Source organism: Sinohyriopsis cumingii, chromosome 3, assembly GCF_028554795.1.
Source record: "Sinohyriopsis cumingii isolate HCF-2022 chromosome 3, ASM2855479v2, whole genome shotgun sequence".
Taxonomy (NCBI): Eukaryota; Metazoa; Mollusca; class Bivalvia; order Unionida; family Unionidae; genus Sinohyriopsis; species Sinohyriopsis cumingii.
Window position 1 is genome coordinate 130318055 of NC_142963.1, and position 27843 is coordinate 130345897.

Below are 27843 nucleotides of genomic sequence, written 5' to 3' on the forward strand. Positions count from 1 at the left end.
GGACTGTTGAGTAATCTGTCGCTATTTCTCATAATACATCGAGTTTTACCTTGAAGATGTCCACTTTTCGGGAGCAACAGTCCACTTTATAGCTGTTTATGTGACGGGGAGTCGTAGAACTCTGAGGAGTTTCGAGCAAACCGTATTCTTCGGTCTGTGGAAGACTAAGTGGACGGTATTGGTAAACAGGCAGTTAGAGATCAAAACGTCGGAATCAACGGGTATGCAAGGAATATGGAGGCTCTCGAGGGATTCTTTGGCAATCTGGGAGGAGCGAGTCATGTGTGGTTGCTCCATGTCCATTCGGCGAGAGCTGTGGAACTGGGAATACTTCGTGGTAGTCAACTGCACGCCAGGAGTTACATGTTTTTTTTTATTATTGAATCGACAATTCAGTATCTCTGTATAAGTGGAATCAATAATTCAATAGCACAATATGAGAGAAATCAATAATTCTGTATCGCTATACCACCCTTAGCGACTAAATCATACCTTATTTATAGGTGTGTAAATCATATATTTTGATACCCTTGGTGATAGATCATACATTGTTCATAGCTAACGACCCTATGGTTCTACACTAAGGTACAGAAAAGAGCGAAAACCAACAACTTTTGCAATATTCAACAATTAATGAATTTCCCTATGAACACAAAGTGAAAAGGTAAAACCAGCTTATAGTATTGTGAAGTAAATAGTAAATAGTTATATTTTAGTCCTATCACAGGTCCAAAAGTATAGAGTTACGAATGAATTCCAGTGGTGTTCTGAATAAATTCGAATATGAAAGTAATGTTGTGCCAGTAGCCTCGAATGTGTTAACGTGCCAACAATCAAGATATATCACAATGATATGATCCAAAATATCTTTGAATGAATTCAGATAATCCCCAAAATGGTGATGTCGTCCGAAATTAATGATGAGCACTTTGTAATTCCCGTGAATACATTAAATAAATAATTCCTGTCAAACAGCAACTGAAGAAATCAATAAGACCGGTTCCACTTCGGCGGTTAAGGTAGGATTGTGTAATCCTAAAGTAAACAGCTGTATATAACCATCCACTTGATCGAGGTTGCAATTACGATTTTCTAGAAATACTCTGTCATCTTCATGGATATTCATTTATAGAACCTTCTAAGGCTAGAATCAAGACTATCAAACTGAAGTAAAAAATTTGCAATTAATAATTACCTTAATACATAACCTACAGTTACAGGAAAATTGTAGCCATGTATTATGTTTTACAAAATAAATGTCACTAGTCGGGTAAGCCGTTACAACCTATAATCATGAACAAAATATTAAACACACAATCCAAATTAAAGATACATAACACATATTTGTGTTTAAATTAAAAACATCGATCATCCATATATCAATCATATTTTGTTTTCAGGTTTCATTCTTGGATTTTTGTTTTGATTAATCGTTGAAGTTAATCGTTCTGGTTGGTTCCATTTTGAAACAGTATCACACACACACACACACACACACACACACACACTGACACAGACATACAGACACACACACACACACATATATATATATTAAGAGGCGTGCCACACTTTTTTTCAAGAAAGGAAGGTGTTTATCCATCATATAAATTTGTTGGCAAGATAGTGTTTAGATTGAGAAAGACATTTTGAGGCGGGTCGATTAATACTGGTTAGAATCTTGTTTGATTGGCATAGTCATAGCAAAATAATAGTATATTAATTTTATATTAATATTTGCTTGTATAATGGATATATTTCATAGAGTGGGTGAAAAATTTTGATTTTTTAAACAACAAAGTGAACTGTATCCGTTTTTCAGCCAGGACAAGAAAATTTTATTTTTATTTTTTTGCTTAACATTTTTGACTAGCTGTCGTGTAAAACATTGAAGTAGCAGATTTCTTACGGTGTCCCGCGCGGTGCTTTGTGTATATTCGCATAGAACAATATGAGCAGTCAAATATCTCTCCTTCCTAATTCAAGGTAAGAAAGCACGTACAAAAAGATGGTTTACTTCATCTGGTATTAAAACCTAGTTTTCTTTCTTGACAAGCCACCATTCTTACAACTTGACCAAGCAACGGATAGCGCAGATGATGAAATTTTTCGGTCATAATACGTGCTGACGGTAGTAAATAAATAGAAATGATAATTCATTCCACTGAATTATCAAAATTATTTACAGGCAGAGAAAGATACAAGATTATACGTGCATGGGTGCACTAGCATGAACTTGATGAACTTGATGAAATAGAAAGTTTAATAAATCAGTCAGTAATCAGGAATATAACATATATAATGATAACATATATAAGAATGTTAATGGAACAATGGACAAACTGAACTGCAGTTGTAATATCAGGAGCTTTTACATGTACCAAGTCCAATTTGTCTTCCAAGTGGTTAACTGAAAGCATAAACTAATTGTACTCATTAACATCTTCCTCTACATCTCATATCCTACAAATCTGTGTAACGAAAATGTGTGTAATTCATTTTTAGTTAAATATACATGTCACGTCGTACAGAGAAATAAAATATGTATGTGCTTTAAAAGATCCCACAGCGGGATTAACCATTAAAAATATATTTTTATTGGTGTGAAAATAATTCACATGACTGTGCCCAGCATCTGCCAGTAGATAAGAATGTTTGTAAACGTGGTGAATTATGATCGGTAACGTTGGTGGTGGGATAACTTAGTATAGCGCAATAACTGAAATAAATTGAAACTTGGTGAAAGTTACCAATAAAAAGAAGAAGAAAAGAAAAGAAACTTAAAATTCTTAAAGTGCTTTTTGTTTTGCAAATATTTTAAAACATATTTCCTGGTTTATGGGGCACTGATTTCAGTTGTTTTGCAGCCTGACCTTTACATATACTTGCTTACTTAAACACACACACACACACACACACACACACACACACACACACACACACACAGACATATGCATTCACAAATATTGTTTAGAAATACACTTGCGCGCTCAGAACCCAATGTATTATTAATCTGAACCTTTAATAAAATGTAATATTGGTTCCCTTGCACACAAAGAAATCGTTAAAGTGTAGTACAATTTAAAAAATATCATATACCAAGAGTTGACAATATGGACCACCTTTTCTCAGACTCCTCAGTTCTATTATTCACTTCAGTTACCTATTTTTTCCATTGTTTTATGTGACAAAACACAATTTTTATAATAAATGAGTATTGGGAGTTTGATAGACAGTGGTCTGAATATAGCATATATTGCGAGCTTAAGTAAAAAGTTAGTCAAAAAATTAATTACTTACCAAAAACACCTTTTCCTTGAATTCTAAAGTTCAGTAATAAATTTGGATTTATAAATAAATTTTAAAAGTATCCAGTAATTTAAAAGTTACATAATAAATGTTCAATATGTTGTTCAAAAGGTGCATTGATCATCGTCACTAAGATGTTGTATTAACTTCCAAAAGGCCCATTGATCATCGTCACTAAGATGTTCTATTTACTTCCAAATGGTCCATTGATCATCGTCACTAAGATGTTGTATTAACTTCCAAAAGGCCCATTGATCATCGTCACTAAGATGTTGTATTAACTTCCAAAAGGCCCATTGATCATCGTCACTAATATGTTGTATTTACTTCCAAATGGTCCATTGATCATCGTCACTAAGATGTTGTATTAACTTCCAAAAGGCCCATTGATCATCGTCACTAAGATGTTGTATCCACTTCCAAAAGGTCAATTGATCATCGTCAGTAAGATGTTGTATTCACTTCCAAAAGGTCCACTGATCATCGTCACTAAGATGCTGTATTCCCATCCAAAAAGTTCAGTGATCATCGTCACTAAGATGTTGTATTCCCTTCCAAAAGGCACATTGATCATCGTGAATGTTGTATTCACTTCCAAAAGGCCCATTGATCATTGTCATTAAGATGCTGTATTCCTTTCCAAAAGGTCCACTGATCATCGTCACTAAGATGTTGTATTTACTTCCAAATGGTCCATTGATCATCGTCACTAAGATGTTGTATTCCCTTCCAAAAGGCCCATTGATCATCGTCACTAAGATGTTGTATTCCCTTCCAAAAGGCCCATTAATCATGTTCACTAAGATGTTGTATTCCCTTCCAAAAGGCCCATTAATCATGTTCACTAAGATGTTGTATTCCCTTCCAAAAGGCCCATTGATCATCGTGTATGTTGTATTCACTTCCGAAAGGCCCACTGATCATCGTCACTAAGATGTTGTATTCACTTCCAAAAAGCCCATTGATCATCGTCACTAAGATGTTGTGTTCCCTTCCAAAAGGGCCATTCATCATCGTCACTAAGATGTTGTATTCATTTCCAAAAGGCCCATTGATCATAGTGAATGTTGTATTCTGTTCCAAAAGGCCCACTGATCATCGTCACTAAGATGTTGTATTCACTTCCAAAAAGCCCATTGATCATCGTTCCCAAGATGTTGTATTCCCTTCCAAAAGGCTCGTTGATCATCGTCACTAAGATGTTGTATTCTCTTCCGAAAGGCCCATTGATCATCGTCACTAAGATGTTGTATTCCCTTCCAAAAGGCACATTGATCATCGTGATTGATGTAATCACTACCAAAGGGCCCATTGATCATCGTCACTAATATGTTGTATTCACTTCCAAAAGGTCCATTGATCATCGTCACTAAGATGTTGTATTCACTTCCAAAAGGCCCACTGATCATCGTCACTAAGATGTTGTATTTACTTCCAAATGGTCCATTGATCATCGTCACTAAGATGTTGTATTCACTTCCAAAAGGTCAATTGATCATCGTCAGTAAGATGTATTCACTTCCAAAAGGTCCATTGATCATCGTCACTAAGATGCTGTATTCCCTTCCAAAAAGCTCAGTGATCATCGTCACTAACATGTTGTATTCCCTTCCAAAAGGCACATTGATCATCGTGAATGTTGTATTCACTTCCAAAAGGCCCATAGATCACTGTCATTAAGATGCTGTATTCCCTTCCAAAAGGTCCACTGATCATCGTCACTAAGATGTTGTATTCCCTTCCAAATGGTCCATTGATCATCGTCACTAAGATGTTGCATTCCCTTCCAAAAGGCCCATTGATCATCGTCACTAAGATGTTGTATTCCCTTCCAAAAGGCCCATTAATCATGTTCACTAAGATGTTGTATTCCCTTCCAAAAGGCCCATTGATCACCGTGTATGTTTTATTCACTTCCGAAAGGCCCACTGATCATCGTCACTAAGATGTTGTATTCACTTCCAAAAAGCCCATTGATCATCGTCACTAAGATGTTGTGTTCCCTTCCAAAAGGCCCATTCATCATCGTGACTAAGATGTTGTATTCCCTTCCAAAAGGCCCATTGATCATCGTGATTGATGTAATCACTACCAAAGGGCCCATTGATCATCGTCACTAATATGTTGTATTCACTTCCAAAAGGTCCATTGATCATCGTCACTAAGATGTTGTATTCACTTCCAAAAGGCCCACTGATCATCGTCACTAAGATGTTGTATTCCCTTCCAAAAGGTCCATTGATCATGTTCACTAAGATGTTGTATTCACTTCCAAAAGGCCCATTGATCATGTTCATTAAGATGTTGTATTCCCTTCCAAAAGGCCCATTAATCATGTTCACTAAGATGTTGTATTCCCTTCCAAAAGGCACATTGATCATCGTGTATGTTGTATTCACTTCCAAAAGGCCCATTGATCATCGTCACTAAGATGTTGTATTCCCTTTCAAGAGGCCCATTTATCATCGTCACTAAGATGTTGTATTCCCTTCCGAAAGACCCATTGATCATCGTCACTAAGATGTTGTATTCCCTTCCAAAAGGCCCATTGATCATCGTGATTGATGTAATCACTACCAAAGGGCCCATTGATCATCGTCACTAATATGCTGTATTCACTTCCAAAAGGTCCATTGATCATCGTCACTAAGATGTTGTATTCACTTCCAAAAGGCCCACTGATCATCGTCACTAAGATGTTGTATTCACTTCCAAAAAGCCCATTGATCATCGTCACTAAGATGTTGTGTTCCCTTCCAAAAGGCCCATTCATCATCGTGACTAAGATGTTGTATTCCCTTCCAAAAGGCCCATTCATCATCGTGATTGATGTAATCACTACCAAAGGGCCCATTGATCATCGTCACTAATATGTTGTATTCACTTCCAAAAGGTCCATTGATCATCGTCACTAAGATGTTGTATTCACTTCCAAAAGGCCCACTGATCATCGTCACTAAGATGTTGTATTCCCTTCCAAAAGGTCCATTGATCATGTTCACTAAGATGTTGTATTCACTTCCAAAAGGCTCATTGATCATGTTCATTAAGATGTTGTATTCCCTTCCAAAAGGCCCATTAATCATGTTCACTAAGATGTTGTATTCCCTTCCAAAAGGCACATTGATCATCGTGTATGTTGTATTCACTTCCAAAAGGCCCATTAATCATCGTCACTAAGATGTTGTATTCCCTTTCAAGAGGCCCATTTATCATCGTCACTAAGATGTTGTATTCCCTTCCGAAAGACCCATTGATCATCGTGATTGATGGAATCACTACCAAAGGGCCCATTGATCATCGTCACTAATATGTTGTATTCACTTCCAAAAGGTCCATTGATCATCGTCACTAAGATGTTGTATTCACTTCCAAAAGGCCCACTGATCATCGTCACTAAGATGTTGTATTCCCTTCCAAAAGGTCCATTGATCATGTTCACTAAGATGTTGTATTCCCTTCCAGAAGGCCCATTAATCATATTCACTAAGATGTTGTATTCCCTTCCAAAAGGCCCATTGATCATCGTGTATGTTGTATTCATTTCCAAAAGGCCCATTCATCATCGTCACTAAGATGTTGTATTCACTTCCAAAATCCCATTGATCATCGTCACTAAGATGTTGTATTCCCTTTCAAGATGCCCATTTATCATCGTCACTAAGATGTTGTATTCCCTTCCGAAAGGCCCATTGATCATCGTCAATAAGATGTTGTATTCCCTTCCAAAAAGCCCATTGATCATCGTGATTGTTGTATTCACTTCCAAAGGGCCCATTGATCATCGTCACTAATATGTTGTATTCAATTCCAAAAGGTCCATTGATCATCGTCATTAAGATGTTGTATTCACTTCCAAAAGGCCCATTGATCATCGTGAATGTTGTATTCACTTCCAGAAGGCCCACTGATCATCGTCACTAAGATGTTGTATTCCCTTCGAAAAGGCCCATTGATCATCGTCACTAAGATGTTGTATTCCCTTCCAAAAGGCCCATTGATCATGTTCACTAAGATGTTGTATTCACTTCCAAAAGGCCCACTAATCATCGTCACTAAGATGTTTTATTCCCTTCAAAAAGGGCCACTGATCATCGTCACTAATATGTTGTATTCACTTCCAAAAGGCCCATTGATCATGTTCACTAAGATGTTGTATTCCCTTCCAAAAGGCCCATTAATCATGTTCACTAAGATGTTGTATTCCCTTCCAAAAGGCCCATTGATCATCGTGATTGTTGTATTCACTTCCAAAATCCCATTGATCATCGTCACTAAGATGTTGTATTCCCTTTCAAGAGGCCCATTGATCATCGTGAATGTTGTATTCACTTCCAAAAGGCCCATTGATCATGTTCACTAATATGTTGTATTCACTTCCAAAAGGTCCATTGATCATCGTGAATATTGTATTCAGTTCCAAAAGGCCCACTGATCATCGTCACTAAGATGTTGTATTCATTTCCAAAAGGCCCATTGATCATTGTCACTAAGATGTTGTATTCCCTTCCAAAAGGCCCATTGATCATGTTCACTAAGATGTTGTATTCACTTCTAAAAGGCCCATTCATCATCGTCACTAAGATGTTGTATTCCCTTCCAAAAGGCTCATTGATCATCGTCACTAAGATGTTGCATTCCCTTCTAAAAGGCCCACTGATCATCGTCACTAAGATGTTGTATTCACTTCTAAAAGGCCCACTGATCATCGTCACTAAGATGTTGTATTCCCTTCCAAAAGGCCCATTGATCATCGTCACTAAGATGTTGCATTCCCTTCCAAAAGGCTCATTGATCATCGTCACTAAGATGTTGCATTCCCTTCTAAAAGGCCCACTGATCATCGTCACTAATATGTTGTATTCACTTCCAAAAGGTCCATTGATCATCGTCACTAAGATGTTGCATTCACTTCCAAAAGGCTCATTGATCATCGTCACTAAGATGTTGCATTCCCTTCCAAAAGGCTCATTGATCATCGTCACTAAGATGTTGTATTCACTTCCAAAAGGTCCATTGATCATCGTCACTAATATGTTGTATTCACTTCCAAAAGGTCCTTTGATCATTGTGAATGTTGTATTCCCTTCCAAAAGGCTCATTGATCATGTTCACTAAGATGAATCTTTTTCCAAAACTGGTTTGTGTTAATACTTCTATGAAAAAGATCTAAAATTAAAACTAATCAGCTTTGCATTTTTTGCACACAGTTTTGCCAAAATAAAAATGTTGGTCCATTCATCTGCACGAATTGTGCAACTCTAACAAACCTGACCGTTTTTCCTGTTTAACTTTTGGTTTTCGAACCTTAATTCTTTTCAGTCTGCTATAAATAAATAAACATTTCTCTTACCCTAAGGCGTAAAGGTTTTTGAAAACTACATGACAACTATTTCAACTTTCCAAAAACGTCTAGTTTCCTCGTCCACGTCACTGATATCTTTGAAATAAGAACAACGAACTGTATTAAACTATTAAAGGATTTTTTAAAATTTTATTTCATGAAAGCTCAGTAGAGATCCTTGTGCATAAAACAGATGTTGAAGAATAACACCATTTTCCCCCATCTTGTAGTTGATTTGAAAATATATGTATCAACTAAAGAAGAATATCTTAAGACAAATAATCACGAACAGCAAATTGTTCATTTGGCTGTGGTGATTATGCATAATTAATATAGTGCCAGAACTATTTTAATGGATTGAAAAAATTCTTTCAGCTTAAATCTTCCTAATTTAGATAACCGTATACCTAAAATGCTTTAACATATTTGCTCAGAAGCTAACTTTTGGTATAAATGATTTATGTTTCATAAAGGACCATTTGTACAACACATCAATGAGTGTAAGTGTATAATGTTTAATCCCCCTTCCTTAAAGAGCAACACGAGTCTCTCTTTTAATTCTGTTAATGTTACTACCCAAAATGAACTTTAAATAATAACAAACAATATATTCAGTTTTATATTAGGCGGCTGATTTGGCAGTGCTGAAAAAGGATGAATCAAGGATTATATCAAAGTAACATTTCCGATAACGGATACGTTTCTTTTGCTCCAGAAGTCAAGCAGGTCCTATACTTTTTTCCAACTCCAATGAATAAAAAGAAGTTCTACCAAATTCTCCAAGTCCTAAGAGAAACCTACTCCGAGTAATCTAAAACTGGATTTTGATCACTTAATAACAATGTCTGTTCATCTTGCTGCGCTTGATTTTTATTTTATTTCCAATCGAAATACATTATCATTTAAAACTATTACAGTACAAACTTGATACCTCGGATAAGTCATTCGAAATCTGCGTGGTTGTCTTAAAAGACAAACGATAACCGTCTAATAAAAGCGTACTGCCCTAATGTCAACTCCTTTTCATTATAGAAAGTGCCCTTAATATTTGTATTCTTTTCTAGCTTTAGCGTAAGAAGTCGAAAAATATGATAATGTCAGATTAAAAGGAAATAAATAATAATTGTTCTTTAAACATACCTAAGTGCAGGAGTCGTGTCTCAATTATGTGATTAGTGTAAATGTATGTGCAAAACAACAAAACCGACATCTCATAATCACATAAAACGTCACCTTGCTTAATCAGACAATAAAATAATTTTTTCCGAATTTTGGCAAAGACTTATTTCTGAGTTACAAAGAATTTATTTAATTTTTGTTTGTTTGTTTGTTTCTTTCTTTCTTTCTTTCTTTCTTTCTACCAAACAATCGTTTGGCAAAGTCGTGCGTCGGGTCCGGTCGTTCGTAAACAACTCTCGACGTCAATATCTTAATTAATCAGTCCTGTTATTAAAACTGCTAAGTGGATTTAAATACAACTTTTATATAAATTAAATTTCGTATAAACTAAAGTTTCACCTAGTATATTAATTCTAGGCAAATTGTTAATAATCCTACAAAAAGTAAAATCTGCGTATTCATAGACGTGTTATCGTACGTGAACATGGTGCGATCAACATTTCGTTAATGTTAATAAGTAAATATACGGTATGTTTTTTCCCACGCCTTGAATGGCCATAGTTACACTGAAGTAAATACATAAATCATTCGGATAGACTTTATACCATGCAATAAAAGACGTGTATGATAAAACTCCAGCAAATTCAGTATAAAAAAAACTTCCTTGGTATGCATTACGAACATAATGATAACAACGATATACAGAGAAACTTTTTCTTCTCTCCGACACATTAAAATTCTACTAATATTGCCAACCTCGTATACAATGTCTCGTATACAATATTTAATGATAGACTATCCTGATCATGTTTTTAAAATACATTACAATATTTTATAACCACGTCTATTGTTATCAATAGGCATAGATGATTAGTTTTAAAAAGAAGGAAATTTCAAAACCTCTATTTGCCTTATATAATAAGAAGTGCGTTGACGCTTAAATTTAGTTACTATATTTCCATTTAAAACTTCAATGGAGCAACTTTGTAATAGTATTGTAACACTTTGTAATAGAATCGTAACACTTGGCAATAGTATTGTAAAACTTTGTAACAGTATTGAAACACTTGTAATAGTATTGTAAAACTTTGTAACAGTATTGAAACACTTGTAATAGTATTGTAAAACTTTGTAACAGTATTGAAACACTTGTAATAGTATTGTAACACTTTGTAATAGAATCGTAACACTTGGCAATAGTATTGTAAAACTTTGTAACAGTATTGAAACACTTGTAATAGTATTGTAACACTTTGTAATAGAATCGTAACACTTGGCAATAGTATTGTAAAACTTTGTAACAGTATTGAAACACTTGTAATAGTATTGTAACACTTTGTAATAGAATCGTAACACTTGTAATAGTATTGTAACACTTTGTAATAGAATCGTAACACTTGTAATAGTATTGTAAAACTTTGTAACAGTATTGAAACACTTGTAATAGTATTGTAACACTTTGTAATAGAATCGTAACACTTGTAATAGTATTGTAACACTTTGTAATAGAATCGTAACACTTGTAATAGTATTGTAACACTTTGTAATAGAATCGTAACACTTTGTAACAGTATTGTAAAACTTTGTAACAGTATTGAAACACTTGTAATAGTATTGTAACACTTTGTAATAGAATCGTAACACTTGTAATAGTATTGTAACACTTTGTAATAGAATCGTAACACTTGTAATAGTATTGTAACACTTTGTAATAGAATCGTAACACTTGTAATAGTATTGTAAAACTTTGTAACAGTATTGAAACACTTGTAATAGTATTGTAAAACTTTGTAACAGTATTGAAACACTTGTAATAGTATTGTAAAACTTTGTAACAGTATTGAAACACTTGTAATAGTATTGTAAAACTTTGTAACAGTATTGAAACACTTGTAATAGTATTGTAACACTTTGTAACAGTATTGAAACACTTGTAATAGTATTGTAAAACTTTGTAATAGAATCGTAACACTTTGTAATATTATTGAAACACGTGTAATAGTGTTGTTCAACGTTTGCAAAAGCATTGTAATGCTTTTGTTATATTAGTGTAATACTTTTGTAAAATTATCGTAACACTTTTGTAATAGAACAGTAATATTTTTGTAATGTATCACTTGATAGCGATGCAACGTATATTCTATTATACTCTCGCAATTTTATAACTGCGAGATCAATCTATCATTAAAGTATCAGTTATTTTTCTTCACCTCATCTCATAATCTCTCCATTTTAAAATTCCTGTATAAAAATCTTTTCTTATCTGAACAGTGATTTATTTTCACCTCATATCTCTCCATATATTAAGTTTCTTCTCTCTATAGATATTCTGAACTTCTGAGCGAGTGACAAATTGTTTGCATTTGCAGCATACAAAATGGAGAGAATGTTGGCTAACCTCCATGTTATTCTCTTGTACTATGGCTGAAATTTCATTAGATATTGTACTTGCAGACATTGCACATGATCTAGGCACACGGCTAACCAAAATGGCTGCTCCCAGATGCTCGAAAAATCAGCCTGAATTAGTCTAAAGTACGCTCTTTTTTGCAGTTATTAAAGTGGGGACAGTGAATTTTGCCAGATTAGATTGTACAAGCTTCTGATAGTGCACAGAAAAAATTACAAAATACATAAAAAGTAGTAAACGTTATCAACTCTTTTTATATATACAATTTACCTCTGAAATCCAGGAAGTGAAAATGACCAAGCGGAACTAGAGATTGTGATAGGTGCACATCAGAAGTAAGACCCACATTTATACTCAATCATCCAAATTACACCAAAAATAAAAGGGAATTACAAATGATTGTAAATAACTAAAGCATAAAAGGTCGTTTTAAAAAACCAGTACAGCCGATAACGAACACATGGGTAATTATTTTTCTTTAAATATTTGACCCCACAAAACTGTGGAGTGCCACCACATCAATTGGTCATTATCGTAACTGTTATGTAGTATCAAAGCATATTATGCACAAAAAAAAAAAAAAAACAAAAAGAAAAAAAAAACACTTGCTTGCAAATGCGTTTATTGTATTTCTGTTTCGCCTATATCATATGAACTTTGTAAAACTATATTTTTACTTAGGCTAATTTGGTAAGGTAATGTTATCTAATTTTAGGAGATTAACATTTATAAAAACTCTAGCACTTCTTGCCGAAGCAGACTATGTTTTCACACATGTACTCTCTGGTATTTTATAAAAATATAAGTTACCGACTTTGTCGAGATAAAGAAGCCTTTATTTTGCTGTCCTTATAAAATGAAAAAAAAAATGTATGTGACGTGTAACATGTTATTTAGATAAGTAACCCAAAAGACATTGCATTGATTGAAAGAGTATGATTAATCGTTCACAATGATGCATTCTTGGTTGGAGCTCCAGGTTTCACTCTCACCAAGAACAGTATGTGACCATGCTAACGTTCTACGAAGACAAATATATGATTCCAAAGTAGTATAAGCTTTTGAAAAGTATAAAAACACAAATATATAAATTTCACAGAAATGTGATTTTTCGAAAAGTCTACCAACACAATATTTAAATTCCAAGCTTTTGAAGAGTCTACAAATACCAAGACTTGTATTTAATTGGATTATGTATCAACATTTTCCTTTTTTTCTTGAATTCATTTTTTATTAATCAAATTCCATGATTTATTATTAATCTTGACTTTGAAAATATATCGTGGATCCATTTGTTAAATAGAAGACGTGCAGCTGAATAGATATATTATTTTATCACTCTAAATTGGTCTCGAAGTATCCAACACATGACACAGTTCTAAAATATTTTCAGTTTTCGTCAAAGATAGAAACAAATGAATTTAAAGTCTTGTCTAGATATGTCTTATGATAATGTATTTGTAAAATGTCCGTGTGATAATGACTGTATTATCGTTTGTAACAAGTCTGTGTGATAATGCCTGGATTATCGCTTGTAACAAGTCTATGTGATAATGCCTGGATTATCGTTTGTAACAAGTATGTGTGATAATGCCTGGATTATCGTTTGTAACAAGTTTGTGTGATAATGCCTGGATTATCGTTTGTAACAAGTCTGTGTGATAATGCCTGGATTATCGCTTGTAACAAGTCTATGTGATAATGCCTGGATTATCGTTTGTAACAAGTCTGTGTGATAATGCCTGGATTATCGCTTGTAACAAGTCTATGTGATAATGCCTGGATTATCGTTTGTAACAAGTATGTGTGATAATGCCTGGATTATCGTTTGTAACAAGTTTGTGTGATAATTCCTGGATTATCGTTTGTAACAAGTCTGTGTGATAATGCCTGGATTATCGCTTGTAACAAGTATGTGTGATAATATTTAGATTTATCATTTCTAACAGGTCGGTGTGATTATGATCAGATTATCATTTGTAACAGGACAGTGTGACAAAGCCTAGAATATTATTTGTAACAGTTCGTGTGATAATGCCTAGATTATCATTTGTAACAAGTCTGTATGTGATAATGCCTATATTATCTTTTGTAACAGGTGTGTGTGATACTGCAGAGATTGTCTTTAGCAACAGGTGCGTGTGATATTGCTTAGATTATCTCTTGCAACAGGTCTGTATGACAATGCCTATATTATCATTTGTAACAGGTCTGTCTGGTAATTCACACAGATCTGTATGTTAATATAGTATCATTTGTAACAGAGGTCCATGTGACAATGCCTAAATTATGATTTGTAACAGAGGTCTAGGTGAGTTTTAAAATTTCTTCTAGATATGTCAAATGGTAATACCTAAATTGTCATTCGTAACAGGTGCTTCTGATAATGCATAGATTATCTTTTGTAATAGGTCTGTATGATAATGCCTCGATTAGAACAGTTCTGTGTGTTAAGGCATAGATTATCATTTGTTGCAGGTCTGTATGTTAATGCATTGATTATCATTTGTAACAGGTCTGTATGATAATACCTAGATTATCATTTGTAACAGGTCTGTATGATAATATCTAGAATATCATTTGTAACAGAGGTCTCGGTGAGTTTGAAAGTGGGAACCATTTTATGTCCAAATACAGCTTGTACACGTGGCATCGCTGCTTATAAATAATATTGTTCTGAACTCCGTACACTGTACCATTTTCTTTTTGCGCAGGTCACACTCTTTGCCATTTCAGCCTTGTCGCAGGAGTGTGTATAATTGCTGATTAGACTTCTTCTGAGAGGGAAGGTGTTTCAGTTCTCAAGTGTTCAATTATCCGTTTGTAGGACGTGCCCTGCATATACTCGTTAAGTTTCTAACTTTACTAGAAGGCTGAGAAGAATTCAGAACAAAAAGTCTGCGGGAAAGGAAGCTAGTGAACTGGTAAGTTGAATTTAACATCAAACAAATGTTTAGTAATTACCTTCAATCCATTCATTTTGAATTTGGTATATATTGTCATCTATAAAAACTTTTCATGATCACAAAATTGCTCATATAACTAACTAGGGGAAAGAAATACTAGTCTTTCAATAATGAGTTTCACACGAAGAAGAAAATATCTTTTTTATCAGTACATGTGGTTGCCGATATTTTACCCCGATTTGTCAAATGGAATCTAGACTGGGATTCAGACGTTGGTTCTTAGGGAGCAAAATAATTGGATAATTTTCGTAATATGAATTATATTCAAATGATGTCAGTCACCATCTGTGTGAATTATATAGGTTATGTCCGTAATTCAGGATTTAGCATGAAATATAAAAAGTCGAAGAATAAAAGTAGCAAAATGTTGAAGATTGAAGAATATATTTATATTTTTAAATATTTATGGCAAGCCAAATTCAAACACATTCCGTAACATTTAGTTAACTCAGATAATCATTTGGACACTCCAGGGATACTATGCAGATACGATATGATGTTTGTTAATTCTTTCCTTCAGTTTCTTGCTCAAAAGATTTTGAGACTGCGGGGTTAATGTACATAGTATCATTTGTAACAGAGGGTCGTGTGATAATGCCTAAATTATGATTTTTAACAGAGGCCTAGGTGAGTTTTAGAATTTCTTCTAGATATATCAAATGGTAATACCTAGAGGGTATGGACATCAACCGAAAGCATATTTGACTTACAAGTTTGTGATTCTTGCTAAATGTTTAAAATTCTTAAAATATGGCTGATCTGGTTAATTATGCTGATATGTTCCTCTGAGTGGTACAATCCGTCACAATTCCAATAAAAACATAAAACATAATTAAAATTAAAGAATAAATCATTGTTTGTCGTCGGGCAGACTTCAATGTAAATAATTCAATTACTGATAGTTAAAATAAAACTTGTAAAACCAACAATTTTTGTAAAGCCAGCAATTTGGATACACACACACACACACACACATATATATATATATATATATATATATATATATATATATATATATATATATATATATATATATATATATATATATATATATATATATATATATATATATATATATATATATATATATATATATATATATATATATATATATATGTAAGTGAAATAGAGCTAGCCCCAAATGTCAGCTATGGGTCGTAACGAAAGCATTAGCTTCGAAATACGAATTAAATGAGTGAAAAGTTTTTCCCCTTTTGTCCTCTATTGCTTAATTTCTTTGGCTATATCGCTAAATTGCACCAGAAGAACTAATCCTCGGGGCTTATTAGCAATTGAAAAGATAAACTTAACGCGATAAACGTGCCCCTATAGAGGATATTCAGCTACGGTAAGATCACAAGAGGTTTAACAAATTACACGATTCATTACCATGAAGAAGATGGGTGGGTGGCGTCGAGGCCGTTTATAGGTTATCTAAATATCTTTATTTGCTGAAGGAGTTTTTCAAGTCTTATGAATTTCATATGTTCAACTTCCTTACTGACTGACGGAGAATATCATAAACAATATCAAACGAATACCAGGTAAGATCTAACCCAAGATCTTTCCATTTTTTTTTCACAGCCATATTTATGGCAAGCCAAATTCAAACACATTCCGTAACATTTAGTTAGGCATCTAAAAATCCTTATTTCGAGGTGACTGTAGATTACCTGAGCGTTTCTGAAAATCCTGGCAGGTATTTATAAATTACCTCCAATAAATAGTGTTAGGATAAATAATGCAAATTAAAACGCTAGATCAAATGAGTTTAATTTTCATGTATTGTTATCCTAGTAAATAAATTACATATATCATATGGTAACTTTTTATATCCTGAATTTGTTTATTTGTCTCGGCTGGTATCTATAAGTTATGTTTCAGGGTAGGTAATGAAATTAAATCGCAATCAAACTTTAAAGACATTCAGGTAATAAATAGTTATGTCAGATAAATCTGTTATGTTTGCAAAGCATGCCCTGTATTATCTGTACCTAAATAGCATTATCTTCAGATAAATACGATTGGAAAATAGTGCTATTTATTCATCTATTTCTTATCTCCAGATAACTACAATAGGCAGATATTGCCATTTATTCATATGTTAATCATCTCCAGAGAATTGCATTTGGTAGATAATATTTGTTATCCATCTATTTCTAAAATATTGACTGCTGATGCTCGTTATTCACCGCGCAATTCATGCAATTCAAGGAATAGTTAACTAAGAGAAATTTTGTTTATCTAGCATGTGTCTGTAATATTACCTCAAACTAATTTGTAGTATCTCCAGGTAATGATATACTTCATGAATCTAGTATCTAAGGTAACGATATACTTCATGAATCTAGTATCTAAGGTAACGATATACTTCATGAATCTAGTATCTAAGGTAACGATATACTTCATGAATCCATTATCTCCAGCTAATTATATACTTCATGAATCTAGTATCTCCAGGTAATGATGTACTTTACGAATCTTGTATCTCCAGGTAAGGATATACTTGAATTACTGTGAATTTCGGGGCAGGTATATGTGAATTATCATAACAGCCAATCGTATATGAAACAGGAAATCATTTGAAACCTGCACTTTAACTGTTTAATGAGAACATTAGAACTTTAGTTCCTCACAACAACCATATGCATGCTTCATTGTCTTCTTCGTTTCTTTTTTTAACTGAAAATGCACTTAGTTTTAAATAAAATAAGATGATCGTGATTTTAAAGACATTTTGATTACTCTTTTTGTCTAATAATATACGTCTTTATTGTGATTATGAACTTGCACGAATGGGAAGAAGGGAGGTTATCTACTTAATACAAGGGCATGTCTCTGTGTAACGTGAGCGCAAGCGTTTCATAAAGTTGTATTACATCTAGTGTCGACATTAATTAAATACAATGTTATTAATAAAGTCCAAATTGCTCGGACAGATGTTAACTAACTCATTAACTTCCTTTCCTAGAATATACCAAAATGATCCAAAGATGAAATTAATTCTGCAAAACTTCGAGCGTATCAGAAAACAAGGTAAAAATACCCGTATATTGAACGACATAGGGAACGAGCAAGAGAGAGAGAGAGAGAGAGAGAGAGAGAGAGAGAGAGAGAGAGAGAGAGAGAGAGAGATAAACAGGGAGATTTATTGCACTTCTTGCAGCTACTTAAGCCCATTTATTACATTTTATAGATTCAGCACTTAGCATATCATTGCAAATATTATAAATGTCTAGTTTAGCTGATATACTACTGAACATGCCTGAATATTACAGTGTCTATTTACTTAGTTCCAGGTCGTTTCTTTACAATAAATTTCGATGCACAAGATAGGTGTTGAATGGTAGAGCTAATCGAGTCACAAGATAGATATTGAATGGTAGAGCTAATCGAGTTACACCATAGGTATTGAATGGTAGAGATAATCGAGTTACAAGAGAGGTGTTGAATGGCAGAGCTAATCGAGTTACAAGATAGGTGTTGAATGGTAGAGGTAATCGAGTTACAAGATAGGTGTTGAATGGTAGAGCTAATCGGGTTACACCATAGGTGTTGAATGGTAGAGCTAATCGAGTTACAAGATAGGTGTTGAATGGTAGAACTAATCGAGTTACAACATAGGTGTTGAATGGTAGAGCTAGTCGAGTTGGAATCTCGGGATACTAAATAAACGGCAATATAGAAAATATCGCCATTATCATTACACATCCACGCAATGGGGACGAAACCAAATCCACTCTGTATTTAGTGTGTAGGATATTAAGGTGACGTTGCTAGAATTAGAGGAAACTTTTGTTTCAATAAAAATAGACAGATTAGGAATATTCGAAATAACGTAAAATATAGAGCTCCAAAGTGCCATCTTTGATGAAAAAAGACGTCCAAATGTCTGAAGTCTCGTAGGGAATGTTGTTATGTAGATGGTAATTATCTGCTTTGCATCTCCTTTGTGACAAAAGATCGCTTAAAGAATGATGTACTCTATTATTTATAATCGAATACATTATGCATACATGCTTACCTTATCTTTCTCCGCCATACAAGTAGTTCTCAACCAGTTTATGCATAAAGTAACTCTCAAGATCAAGAAATGGGAAGACCTGTATCGCTTTCCATTTGAATTTTTACCGGTTGTTCCGAATCTTTCAATGATCAGTTATCCGGAACTTCGCTGGCATGTTCTAAAATTAGACGTACGAATACTATATTTAGTTTAGGAAGAGTTATTCTGTTAGTCGCGCACGACATAGATAAATATTTAGATGTGTGCTAAATAATCTTAACAACATGTTTAGTCCATCTGAAATAACGTAAAGAGATTGATTTTCGTATATCAAGTCTTTTTAGTGCACAACTTATATAGATGTTTGAATTTAATTCATTATAAACAAAACCGCAAAGAAACAACTAGATAGACAAATTGGTATGTAACTAAACGAAGGGTTTTGTCTCCTTTCTCATGAATCTGGATAACATTAGACGATGGGGTTTTATCTCCTTTCTGAACAATCGAGATAAGATTAGATGATGTTTTATTTTATTTTTATTTTTTTATTTTTTAAAATCCTTTCTTATAAATAGGCATAACATTGGATAATGGGGTTTTGTCTCCTTTCTTATAAATCGAGTGACCGCTCGGGTTGCCTAGTGGTTATATATTCGCAGGTTCGAACCCTGGCCGAGTCATACAAAAGACTTATACAAATGGTACTAACACAGCTGCCTAGCCAAACTTCAGCATTAAGAAGTTTGTGGTAGGTTGGTCAGCCTGGTGTCAGGATAATGTGACTGGGTGGGACATCATGCTACATGATTGCGGCATGATGCCCCAGTGCTAGACACCACTATAAAACTGCCATATTGCAGACATCGTGTGTGTGTACGTGTGTGTGATTTGGATTTTTAATGTAGCTTTAACAGTTGTTCAGTCATATCGCTACAATGTCTGCAGTGTGGCAGTTTATAGTGATGCCTAGCACTGGGGCATCATGTCGAAGACATGTAGCATGATGTCCCACCCAGGCACATTATCCTGACACCAGGCCGACCCGTCCTAACACTAAACTCTTAATGCTGAGCACCTAGCGAGGCAGCTGTTAGTACCTTTTTTGTAAGTCTTTGGTATGACTCGGCCGGGGATCAAACCCACGACCTCCCGCATCCGAAGGTGACGCTCTAACCACTAGGCCACTGCAGACATCGTAACAATATGACTGAAAAATTGTTAAAGCTACATTAAACATCCAAAACACACACACATTTTTATCAATCGGGATAACATTGGACGACGGGGTTTTGTCTCCTTCTTTATAAATCGGAATAGCCAGATATGACCAGAGTTTGCACATATGACGCAGGATGAGGTGTTTATACTGTGTACGTTTCATATCTGACTTATTATGGGTGCTCGTAATTCAGTTCGATTAATTGAAAATTTATTAACACAGTCCGTTTGGGCTATTGAAATCAATCAAGAATCCCAATACCACAAGTTTTGATTAGCCAAGTTAATGACAAGGGCTGGGTGTATGTATGTACGTATATATATATATATATATATATATATATATATATATATATATATATATATATATATATATATATATATATATATATATATATATATATATATATATATATATATATATATATATATGTATATATATATATATAGTCGAATTAGGTGAGCCCTGATTTGCAGATTATCAGTTTAAGATAGATTAATCTACCTGCAAGTTTAAACAAACAAACGATAACGCTAATTAGATTCAGCTTACATATAAACACCGGGATCGGAAAATTATGTCTGTCTGCAGTGGCAGTATTACCAGAGACCACTCAGGTGGCCTAGTGCTTAGAGCGTCCGCCTCGATTGCGGAAGGTCGCGGGTTCGAGCCCTGGCCGAGTCATATCAAAGACTTAAAAAGTGGTACTAGCAGCTGCCTCGCTAGGAGCTCACCATTATGAGGTAAATGTTAAGATGATGTAACTGGGTGAGACAACATACTAATGTCTGCTGCATGATGCCCTAGTGCTAGACATCACAATAAACTGCCACACTGCTGACATCGTAGATATATGACTGATAATGTTTTGAAGCTACGTTAGAAATCGAAATTACACACACACACACACACACACACACACACATATATATATATATATATATATATATATATATATATATATATATATATATATATATATATATATATATATATATATATATATATATATATATATATATATATATATATATATATAATTAGAATCGATCTGAATTTCGCGATCCATATGCTGCAAATTCTCAGAAAAATGGATAAATTTGCACTAGATGCTTATTTTTATTTTCTAAGGACAATGATAATTAGGCCCAGATTATATTTTTCTGAAAACGGAATACAAACGTTATTTTGCATTAAATTTCCAAAGCAAGTTATATCTACAGAGCCTTTTTACGTCTCTGCTCAAAAGGAAAAGTCAATTAAATGACCAATATCTCCATATATTCTTGTCAATGCACTAATTTTGGACGAGGAGACCTCTGGTGAATTTCCAGGAAAACCAATTTCTTCCCAAGTTCCACACGCATCTCACAAACCCCCTGATTCATCGAGAACTATATTTCTTTGTATTGAGGTGTCACTGTTTCTATCTCTTTCACAAAGTTAACGAATCTTGGCTTAGCATTCCAATATATCGCCATTGTTATTTGTGATATGAGTTGTCAGTTGACTTGTTCTTCTTCCTCGTGTTAGATGGGTCTCTGCATAATGATAAATATTCTGTGTAAAATGAATAATACTTCTTCTTGATTCATAGTCTTATAGACGATATACGCTTTTCTTTTTTCTAATAAAAGCTTTGGTATCACAATATATAACTGGTTGTTCCATACATCAGAAGATCCGAGATCATATAACGCAGATTTAATCTTAAATTCCCAATCAATACTTTCATAAGAGTAGACATTATCCACAACCCTTATTGAACAATATATGAAGTCTAAACATCAAAGGTCTCTATTTTAAAAAATCCGGGGACTAAGGTTAAATTAAACATTCGTATTGTTTTTATTTCTCACGGAGGGTATATCTGCAGGTCACCATACTAAACATCCAAATCAATTGATTTGTTTCCCCCAAATAAGCGTATAACAATTGTGAATGAATTATTTCGTTATTTTCTCCCTTAGTAGAAGCCCTTAGTATAAGCCCTTAGTAGAAGCCCATTACTTTGGATTTATTTGAAGATGCAGCAAAAGTATCTGAACGTTTACATTTTCCTTACATGTAGATCAGTGTGCTAAAATTTGCATGATGGGAAAAGAACTAAATTACCCTAGTCCTCTAGATAATCTGTGCAAGTGACCATTACTGAAAAAAATGTAAACCTATGCCTTTAATTTGTAAACATTTTCTTATAATTCACCGTTTTAATACGATATGGATTTTTCATTTTTCTCCTTAGAAAAACATGCTTTTCATTTCACTTGTGTTAACATGAAGTTTCCAGACACGGTGATACATCCAGTCTTATTAAAATGGTTTGAAATAGCTGTTCGGTTTTTGCACAAATTAATGTATCGTCTGCATAATGCTAAAACAAATATCGAGAAGTTATTTATGGAGGAAACATTATTTACATTTACACTGTACACACAAAAAAAATATCATTGATCAAATTTGTTAGCAATGTTGATGAGCGAGATTCCAGTTGTTTCATGCCAAACTGTGAATCCAAATAATGTGACAAAACTTATTATTTACAGAATTATAAATAGCAGGTAAATCCTTTACCTGAACTAAACTTAAGGATTGAATTATAACATAATAAATTACGGTGGATTTCTTCTAACGATTCTTCATGATCATAAGGTGTGAAATGTAAATTAGTTACCAGATCTCAGTAAATCGAATATCCTAAGTATCAATAATAGAATCCTGGTATCATATTGTTATGCAAAATATAGTGTTACTGTACAATTTTTTGCGTGTGACACGTTCAAATAAATTCAATTTTCGTTAATGTACACAGTTTGTCAACCCAAATAAATTCAATTTTGGTTAATGCACACAGTTTGTCAACCCAAATAAATTCAATTTTGGTTAATGCACACAGTTTGTCAACCTAAATTAATTCAATTTTCCTTAATGCACACAGTTTGTCAACCGAAATGAATTCAATTTTCGTTAATCCACACAATTTGTCAACACAAATTAATTCAATTTTCGATAATGCACACAGCTTGTGAACCCTAATTAGTTCAAATTTCGTTAATGCGCACAGTTTGTCAACCCAAAAATAATTCAATTTTCGTTAATGCACCCAGCTTGTCAACCCAAATTAATTAAAGTTTCGTTAATGTATTCAGTTTATCAACACAAATTAATTCAAGTTTAGTTAATGCACACGGTTAGTCAACCCCCAAAAATTAAATTGTTCTTAATGCACAGTTTGCCAACCCAAATTAATTCAAGTTTCGTTAATGCACACAGTTTGTCAACCGAAATTAATTCAATTTTCGTTAATGCACACAGTTAGTCAAACCAAATAAATTATAATGCACAGTTTGCCAACCCAAATTAATTCAATTTTCGTTAATGCACACAGTTTGTAAACCAAAATTAATTCAATTTTCGTTAATGCACAGTTTGTCTCCCCAAATTAATTCAATTTTCGTTAATGCACACAGTTTGTCAACCCAAATTAATTCAATTTTCGTTAATGCATACAGCTTGTCAACCCAAATTAATTCAATGTTCGTTAATGCAGACAGCTTGTCAACCCAAATTAATTCAATTTTCGTTATTGTACACAGTTTCTCAACCGAAATTATTTCAATTTTCGTTAATGCACACAATTCGTCTACCCAAATAAATTCAATTTTTGTTAATGCACAGTTTGTCAACCCAATTAATTCATTTTTCGTTAATGCACAGTTTGTCAACCCACATTTATTCAATTTTCGTTAATGTATACAGCTTGTCAAGCCAAATTAATTCAATGTTCGTTAATGCACCCAGCTTGTCAATCCAAATAAATGAAATTTTCGTTAATGCACACAGTTTGTCAACCCAAATTAATTCACTGCACCATCTTAATACTTATTTACTCCTTAGATAAAGTGGCTCGTACTTTTGAAATATGGTGGATTGACAAATGTTTAGAAATAAATTCCCTGGAAGGAAAACATATCATTGTATGGAAATTAACCCAATGCTATTTTTTTGTGCAGATTTAAAACATGGATTTGTGGTTATTCATCATCGGCTTTGTTGCCACCATGGAGACTATTGTAGTGTGTAATGTCTGTACTATAAAGGATACTGAATGTGAATTTTTCCTCAATGTTGACCACAGACTGACCATGATGAGAAACGGGGAACTTGTTTATGCAAAGGCTGGGAATCTTTACAGGTACGATGTGAATGACACGTCGAAGGCAAAGCCAATACACATGGAAGATGTAATTACTGCTGATGGATGGGAGAAGCCGAGATTGGTCGGAGCCGTGAATGGGAAAATGTCAGGTCCCCCAATTATTGTGTATGAAGGGCAGATGGTCATAGTTCATGTGACAAACAACTTGTTAAATGAAGGACTCACAATACACTGGCATGGCCTCTTTCAAAAGGGAACTCCTTGGATGGATGGCGTTCCATTTATTACCCAGTGCCCAATTCTTCCCGGACAAACCTTCACTTATAAATTCAAAGCAGAACCAAGAGGAACGCATTGGTATCATTCCCATTTAGGTACACAGAGGACGATGGGTATATTTGGTGCATTGATCATTCGTGAAAGGAAGTATAACAAGGCGGACGAGCATATAATGACTATCACGGACTATAATCATGACATGGATTCACTACTATCCTACATGAAAGATGTGCACGGTCTTTATCACGGAAGAACACCTGCTATTCCTTCGAAGGCCATTGATGGTACTGCGTTTGACGTGTTCCATTTTCACTCTGGACTGATTAATGGCCGGGGAAGATTCAATGATCCTGAAACAGGAAATAATAATGGTGCACCATTGGAGGTCTTCCATGTGATGCAAGGAAAGTCCTATCGGTTTAGGGTGATAGCTGCCGGTAGTATGCTTGCCTTTAGAATTTCTGTGGACCATCATCAGCTGCTGCTTGCTGCTTCTGATGGTCATGACCTTGAAAATGTGGCGGTAGAATCTTTTATCATCAATCCAGGAGAATCTTTCGACTTCATTCTAGTCACCAATCGCACAATTTCTAATTATTGGATAAGGGCAGAGACTTTAGAAATACACAAAAACCACAGGACAGAAGCTATTCTCAGGTATCATGGAGCTCCAATCGCTGAACCAACCACTTCGCGTATGACGTGTTCTGCCTCCAGTCGGTGTTTAGTGGCTAACTGTCCCTATCTACTTTATCCACCTTCTTACTATACAGATTGTCTAACTTTCAATGACTTGAATGGTGCTCCCTGGAACGAACCTCCTCCGAGAAGTGACGGATATCATTTTGAGGAACATTTTTTGAATTTTGGTATACCAGGTGAACATCCCGCTTCTGTTAATGGTATAGTGTTTAAAACACCAACAGTTTCGGCTCTTACTCAACCCACGGAAGGGACATTCCATTGTACAAAACCAACTTGTGGAGAGGACAGAGTGTGCACGTGCACCCACACAATTGATATTACCCATGACAATGTCGTGCAACTTGTTTTTACGAACATGGGTTTAGGAAAAGGTCAGCCACATCCAATACACCTTCACGGACATCCTTTCTATGTGATGAAAATGGGTTACGGCAAGTACGATAACATAACTGCTAGAAATATTGGAGAAAATTTGGATGTCAATTGTAGGGGGAACATAAATAGGGAAAAAAGTTACTGCAATAATGCAACATGGTCGGACAGCTCGTGGCTAAAAGGAAATGTACCTGGTCTTAAATTTGAAAGACCCCCACTTAAGGATACGCTAGTAGTCCCTTCTGGCGGTTATGCGGTCGTTCGCTTCCGTGCAGACAACCCAGGACTATGGGTTATGCACTGTCATATGGAGGTACACCATATAGAAGGAATGCGTCTGCTATTAAACGAGTCATTATCTCTGGTGCCTAAACCACCAAGCGGGTTTCCAGTATGCGGAAATTTTCTCTATGTCACCAACACACAAGAGACGAAGACTTTTAAAGATGACAAAGGAAGATACAGCTCACGCGCTGGAGAAAGAGTAAGAAGTTTTGAAACAATTTTTGTGCTTTGCTTTGAAATCTTTGTTATTGCTTTGTTACCTATATTGGATTAGTTTCCAGCTGACCGTTCTGCCGAGATGTAAAACCGCTTAACGTCGATAACATGTTATTTGGAGAAGAATTTATGTCACATCTGTCATCAGCTACAAACAGATGACAAAGAACTGCTTCCAGAATAAAAATTAATTGCCAAGACGTCATTCTAATAGGAATTGTAAACGTTATTGACACAATATCAGGTTTAATTAGAAAGAAACGTATGAAGCTGTCACGTGCATACATTTGTACTTGTAAACGTGCTAGTAATAATGATATATTGTTAATCCCCGAATCGATGAACATTTCCAAGGGAACAATGTAAAACTGATTCTGAGATCATCAAATGTTTTATGCTCTATATTCGTATGTATTTACATTAGCTGAAGTTACTGTCGTGATTAAACTCTCTGCAACAGAAACATTATTTGTTTTGTATTATTTTCATTATACTTTCTAATGACATCATTCATTCTCAAGCCAGTGACTTAAAATAATTGCTGATCCTAATTACAATTGTATGTTAAATTTAAAGCACCTTATAATTATAAGGAAACAATGAATAATAATGATAATAATAATAATAATAATAATAATAATAATAATAATAATAATAATAATAATGACAACATTAATATTTGCGAAATAAAATCTTTTGTAATAGAAAGTAAAGATAAATCAATTTACAATTTTAAAATTTGCTGTGAAAATCTATAATAACGCCATGTAAAACTACATAAACTTCAACAATTATATCCTAAATTTACGTAGTTAACTACCGTAAAACATTGTATCAGCTTAACTGGGTGTATGCATGTGTCAAATGAACTTCATCCAAAAATTCCCCGTATATTTGCATGCTTCCTTAGAAGTCTCGCTCTGACTCTGAAACGTTCTCAATCAAATAACAGCCATAACTCCATAAAATGCTGCTGTCCTTCGAAACTTATTGAACGGAATCAACATGGGAGGAAAACTTTCTGTATGTAGCAAGGATAACGATTCCATTCAGTTTTCCTGGAAAATGGTGAAAGTCGGACTTGATCAATGTCTTTAGTATGTAACGTTTAATGCAAAACTCGGTTAGTATCCAGTAATAATTCAAAAGTTTCTAAGCAAGAACAAATTTGCATGGACGGGACACATGACAATGGAGAGCATTATATGCTCCCTTCATGTGTATGGCAGGCTGAAAAAGAAAAAGAAAACAACGTCATGACTAAAACTCTTTATGGGAATTGTTTTAAGCTGAAGAAAATGTCGACCAAAGATTTCATTAGGGTTACAGCTGTTTGAAATTAATAAGATGAAAAATAAAACACTGCTAAGTCCAAAATGCATACGTATCCATTACCTGGAATAGTCTTTTTTTCTGTCGACACTTCGCTCGTGGTTTTAGCTAAGAGGGTG

The 27843-nt window shown here is 34.4% G+C and overlaps 1 protein-coding gene across 2 annotated transcripts; it reads left to right on the top strand.

Moving 5' to 3' along the window:
* Positions 1–14867: 14867 nt before the first annotated feature.
* LOC149803846 (multicopper oxidase 3-like) lies at positions 14868–26855 on the top strand. Of its 2 annotated transcripts, XM_089953662.1 has the most exons (3): positions 14868–15103; positions 18117–18181; positions 24387–26855. In XM_089953662.1, the coding sequence occupies exon 3, from the start codon at positions 24396–24398 to the stop codon at positions 26448–26450; it is 2055 nt and encodes a 684-aa protein (XP_089809788.1). In that variant the 5' UTR covers positions 14868–15103; positions 18117–18181; positions 24387–24395; the 3' UTR covers positions 26451–26855. The 2 variants fall into 2 exon arrangements, with proteins under 2 accessions (XP_089809788.1, XP_089809787.1); XM_089953661.1 differs by lacking the exon at positions 18117–18181.
* Positions 26856–27843: the final 988 nt, after the last annotated feature.